General features: G+C 43.0%; 1 protein-coding gene across 2 annotated transcripts in view; it reads left to right on the top strand.

Moving 5' to 3' along the window:
• Window positions 1-6,140, top strand: part of SV2C (synaptic vesicle glycoprotein 2C) — a 280,355-nt gene that overhangs the window by 206,273 nt on the left and 67,942 nt on the right. For both annotated transcript variants that reach the window (XM_011959231.1, XM_011959230.1), the window contains exons 5-6: window positions 907-1,040; window positions 1,524-1,613. In XM_011959231.1, coding sequence (XP_011814621.1) covers window positions 907-1,040; window positions 1,524-1,613 — 224 coding nt within the window. The remainder of the gene's footprint in view (window positions 1-906; window positions 1,041-1,523; window positions 1,614-6,140) is intronic.

The following is a 6,140-nucleotide window of genomic DNA, read 5'->3' as shown; positions in this document are numbered from 1 at the left end:
CCATTCTCCTGCCTCAGCCTCCCAAGTAGCGGGGACTACAAGCGCCCACCACCACGCCCGGCTAATTTTTTGTATTTTTTTTTTAGTAGAGACGGGGTTTCACTGTGTTAGCCACGATGGTCTCGATCTCCTGACCTCCTGATCCGCCCACCTTGGCTTCCCAAAGTGCTGGGATTACAGGCGTGAGCCACCACGCCCAGCCTAATGAAGGGACTCTTTATAAAGATGTGGGAACCGTTCAGAGACAGCAATAAGGAATAATATAGCACCGTGGATCCACCTATGCCTCAAAGAGCAACTGGAGGGAAGGGTAGCCAGACCCTGACAAGAGCTGTGGCTGCTGTTGGAGAAGGCCCAGGAAATGAGAGCACCCACTGCCAGACCTCTAGCCAGTCAAGGGGAAGGCAGAAGGGAAGCAAGGGAAATAAATATCCCAACCCTCCTTCACTTTGTTCTCTTGCCTTCCTTCCTTCCTTCAAACTTAGCTATACAAGCCAGCGGGCAACGGAGCCGGTTGATGCAGTCCATAGAGAGCCATTCCCTAGCACACAGCAGAGTGGGAAAGAGTGGAGAGTGATCTGGAAGAGCAAACAAAAGATAACTAGTACAGTGGTCTATTGGAAAAAGCATCCCAAATTTATGTTGGCCTTTGGGGTTTGGTACATACATACCTGTACCCCCATACTTAGGCCTTGACCCCTTTAGTTCCAAGCACCTTTCTTCTCAGCTCTGCCATTATGGGTCTTAAAGTTGAGCTGGCCACCATGGATGATGCCCAGATCAGCTCACTGCTCTGTGGATAGTAAGACTTGACTAATAAGTCGATGGCTTGGGCACCCTGGGTGACGTTCCCAGGAGGCTGTCTAGGAGGAGCTCTCCCTCACTCTCCCTGTCCTCCTTTTCCAGGTTGGAGCTTCAGCATGGGATCAGCCTACCAGTTTCACAGTTGGCGTGTGTTTGTCATCGTCTGTGCACTCCCCTGTGTCTCCTCCGTGGTAGCCCTCACGTTCATGCCTGAAAGCCCACGATTCTTGTTGGAGGTAACAGCTATTATTGCAGATACTCAGGCAGCCCACCTCTATTGGAAAAAGTTCCATGTTAATTCTAGGAAAGCACAGTTGCCTATTTGAGAGGTACATTTTCTCTTCCTATTATGGCATGATGGAGGGTTTGGTTTCGTGGAGACCTGCTTTCAACAACCAACATGTTAAAAAGCTGCCTCGTGGCTAGAAAACACTTATGTTTCCCCTTAAGCAAATTACTTGACTCAATGAAGAAAACATGATTTATTGTTTTATAGTGAAATTTTACCATCTGGAGATACTATTTCTAGTTATAACCACATTATTTGAACTGCTAATGTATTCAGTGATATCCAAATAGTCTGTGCGTTCCAATGGGATGTACTGAGATACATTTGCACAATTACACCTCATTTGATCTGACAATGCAAGATGGCTATTGGAAAATCAGGGACAGTAAGTGTCACTCCTAGCGCTTCACTGTCCACTCTCATTTCTTAGGTTGGAAAACATGATGAAGCTTGGATGATTCTGAAGTTAATTCATGACACCAACATGAGAGCCCGGGGTCAGCCTGAGAAGGTCTTCACGGTGAGTCTTCTCCTCAGCGAATCCTCAACACCAGGGATTGGGACATGTTTAATGTCAAGGGAAAAATTGTAAATATTTTAGGCTTTGCAAGTCATATAGTCTTTGACACAGCTACTCAACTCTGCCATTGTAGTGCAAAAGCAGCCATAGGCAATATTAAAACAAATGGGATGACTGTGTGTCAATAAAACTGTATTTACAGAGACAGGCGGAGGGCTGTTTTTGGCCCATAGGTTGCCAACCTCGCTTATGCCTATCTAGGACCCAAGGGCTCTGTGGTTGATTAAATGATAACACCAACCCAAGAGATGGGGTTAAGGTAGAAAGACTGCATTTTCATCACAGACTTATTCTCTGGCTCAAAGGCTTAGTACCCGAGGACAAGAGATTCTTGGTGTAGGGACTGATTCTCCTTGACCTGCTACCAGAAGAGAGCCAGCCTCTGCAGGGCCATTTCCTCCACTCAGCCAGGTCACACCTTTTCAAATGACACTCAGCCCCCACAAAGGTGTACACTCACAGCAGCCCTATAACGTCTTCTCTAAGATGTCAGAGAGACATCTTAGAGAGGTATGCCTCTGTTAAGACCACCTTGAGGCCTGTAACAGACCTTGGAATACATAGTAAATTGTAAAATTATTTATTGAAAACAAACAAACAAACAAAAAACAGTATCAAATAAGTGAGAAAACAATTACACTAAGGATCAAAGCAATGTAACTGAACATAAAACTAATTTCTGGGTTTCCTGATGTATTAGTCCATTTTCACGCTGCTAATAAAGACACACCCAAGACTGGGCAATTTATAAAGGAAAAAGATGTAATTGACTCACAGTTCAGCATGGCTGGGAGGCCTTGGGAAACTTCTGCTCATTGCAGAAGGGGAAGCAAACACGTTCTTCTTCACATGGCAGCAACAAGGAGAAATGCTGAGCAAAAGGAAGAAAATCCTCTTGTTAAACCATCAGCTCTCATCAGAACTCACTGACTATCATGAGAACAGCAGCATGGGGGTAACTGTCTCCATGATTCAATTACCTCCCACTGGGTCCCTCCCACAACACGTGGGGATTATGGGAACTACAATTCAAGATGAGATCTGGGTGGGGACACGGCCAAACCATATCACCTGACAACCAAAGCAAAGGATAAATTTAATGAATTATATCATTATTTATATAAAGCAAATGGCAGTGTATTTGCTTATCAGGAAAGGCCAATTTTATTTTGTTCTAATTTGTGAAAAGTTTATTCAATATCCCTTTTTATAAGGGATATTGAACAATATAATGTATATTGTTTTCAATAACACTTTTACATAAAGGCAGACATTTCACACATGGCCATTTCTTAGGTTAATAATTAATCAGAATTTGGTAAAGGAAGGTAGCTATATAGGAAGCCAGAGAAAGGTAATCCAAGAATGTGGCTGCAACTTGATATAGCTTGACATGAACATAAGGTACAAAAGAATCATAGATATAGTTCCAAAAATATATATTTCATTTTATTATACATGCATGCACATGGGCACACACATATGTAACACACACCCCAGTTTCACATTCTAGCAGCTTCCCATTGCTCTCAGGATAAAGACAGAAACCCTCCCTCTGGACACTAAGGCCCTGTCAGTCTCCTTCCTGCCTGCTGTCTGGTTCCCCTCTCTCTGCAGCTATGTTCATCCCTCAACTCCTCGCACTCGACATTTGACTTACTATACAGCACTGCCACGGTGGTGCTGTTTGCTTTGCATGGAACATTCCTCCATCTCCAGTTACAAAGCTGATTCTCCATGGGGAAAGCCAGTATAAATTAATTTAAATTGGTTGCATGAAATGTTTTGGAAGGAACAATGGTTTAAAATCTTTCGATATATACAGTCATATAATTAGACTAAAAATGGCCGGGTGTAGTGGCTCACACCTGTAATCCCAGCACTTTGGGAGGCCGAGGTGGGTGGATCACAAGATCAAGAGATCAAGACCATCCTGGCCAACATGGTGAAACCCCATCCCTGCTAAAAATACAAAAATTAGCTGGGTGTGGTGGCATGTGCCTATAATCCCAGCTACTCGGGGGGCTGAGGCAGGAGAATGGCTTGAACCCAGGAAGTGGAGATTGCAGTGAGCCAAGATGGTGCCACTGCACTCTAGCCTGGCGATAGAGCGAGACTCTGTCTCAAAAAAACAAACAAACAAACAAAAAATAGACTAAAAATGTTTTGTCTACAATAGGTTGGAGGGACGTAGCATAAGATGTAAATGGGAACGTAAATAAGATCTTCAGTGGCTTATACATAACATCAATTATAGTTCTTAAAACACATGAAATGACTTCTGATTAAATAGTCCTCTGCTATCTCATTTATTCATTTCATTTTATTTAGGAAATGAATTTTTCATAATGTAAAGATAGACTGAAATTTGGCCTCTATCCAAATTATCACAGATTCTTAATTAGCAAAATTTTCTCTGCAGTGTAATGGAGAAATGAAGATAAGTAATGGATATCCTCAATTAAGGCCTGGAAGTTGTTGAGGACTCTTTTTTTGAGTAGATGTATAAGAGAGGGAAAAAATTTTAATTTAAAGGATCATAAGGCTGGAAGAATCTTGAGACGTTGTCTGGGTATACAACATCACTTAACTCTTCTCAGCCAGATGAAGAGAAACCCTTTATTTACCAGACCTTCTGAGAAGGTGTCTCTGTAGGGTCTCATTGCCCTACTTACCTGCCTTTTCTTCCAAAAGGGTTGAGTTACCAAGTCCACTAATGGCGATCTGTGTTAATGTTGTTATGTGAAGGTTAGAAGAGAATAAGATGGATATACTCCAAAAGTGACTGATAATTTCAAAGTCATTTATATGTGACTTTCAAAAAGTTGTTACGTGATTCTCCCATGACAAATGTATCTTTTTATTTTTTAAATCTACAGTACAGCAAAATTGCATGCATTTTCCTAAGGTCTCCTTTTTTTTTTTTTTTTTTTGAGACAGGGTCTCATTCTGTTGCCTAGGCTGGAGTGCAGTGGTGTGATCACAGCTCCCTGCAACTTCAACCTCCCTGGCTCAGGTGATCCTCCTGCCTCAGCCTTCCTAGTAACTGGGAGTACAGGCATGTGCCACCATACCTGGCTGATTTTTGAATTATTTGTAGATAATTCACAATGGGTCTCCTTATGTTGTCCAGGTTGGTCTCAAACTCCTAGGCTCAAATGATCCTTCTGCCTCAGCCTCCCAAAGGGCTGGAATTACAGATGTGAGTCACCATGACTGGCCCTCTTAAGGTTTCCTCTGGAGCTCTTCTTCATGTGCCCTTACCTTAAATATTGTTTTCCAAGACTTCATTTTCAGCTAACTTCCATTTTAACCCTATTCACTCTCCTTAGCTGATCTCAGCTGTTTCCTGCATGTCTCCTAATGCACAAATCTCCTGAGCTCCAGACGTGCAGGTTGAAGGGCTTTGTGGGCATCCTTCTAGATTACATAGGCCCTTCAAAAATGGCATCTTTGGGCAGCGAGGGGTGGGGAAAAATGGCATCTTTTTTTTTTTTTTTTTTTTTTTTTGAGACGGAGTCTCGCTCTGTCGCCCGGGCTGGAGTGCAGTGGCCGGATCTCAGCTCACTGCAAGCTCCGCCTCCCGGGTTTACGCCATTCTCCTGCCTCAGCCTCCGGAGTAGCTGGGACTACAGGCGCCCGCCACCTCGCCCGGCTAGTTTTTTGTATTTTTTAGTAGAGACGTGGTTTCACAGTGTTAGCCAGGATGGTCTCAATCTCCTGACCTCATGATCCGCCCGTCTCGGCTTCCCAAAGTGCTGGGATTACAGGCTTGAGCCACCGCGCCGGGCCAAAATGGCATATTTAAATCTGAATTTATCACCTAATGAGTCCCCAAGCCTTATCATTGTCGTAAATTTCATCAGCAGCTACCACCAGCACCACCTAAACCTAAAAACTATATTATTTCTTTTAGCTTCAGTACATCTAAGAAATCATTGTGTTCTATTATTCCACCTCCTAAATATCAGTCCACTGCCGCTGATTTGGTGCAGTCCTTATTCACTGCCCTCTGACCTTCTGCTATCCTTCAGGAATCGCAAGCTCTTTGCAGTTTCCTGGCACACAGTTTTCCCTCCTAACTCTGGACATTTGTTTGCACATTTTTCTCCCACTTGGAATGTCCTCCAAGCAGGTTACATGCATGACAGATAGCGTATTTCTCTATAAGCCTGCAGTTCCTGAAGCCTCTCTCTCACTTCCAGGTTGAATGGGCTGTTCTGAACAGTATTTCCTTCCCATCTATATAGATCCCCATTGGAGTAGTTTTTTTTCATTTTGTATGGTAATTGTTTGGAGCCCCATGACTGCGTATGTTTGCATCCCGCATGGGTGCCAATGAATAAATGAACAAACAAACAAACACCAATGAGTGAAAAAGAGGAAGCCTCTCAAAAGTGGATTAAGACTATCCCATGATGTTAAAAAAACAAACAAAAAAAAAAACACCTTTTTTTTTTTTTTTTT

Source organism: Colobus angolensis, unplaced genomic scaffold (assembly GCF_000951035.1).
Source record: "Colobus angolensis palliatus isolate OR3802 unplaced genomic scaffold, Cang.pa_1.0 Scaffold49, whole genome shotgun sequence".
Lineage (NCBI taxonomy): Eukaryota > Metazoa > Chordata > Mammalia > Primates > Cercopithecidae > Colobus > Colobus angolensis.
Note: the sequence above shows the minus strand (reverse complement) of the source record. Positions and strands in the feature narration are given on the sequence as shown.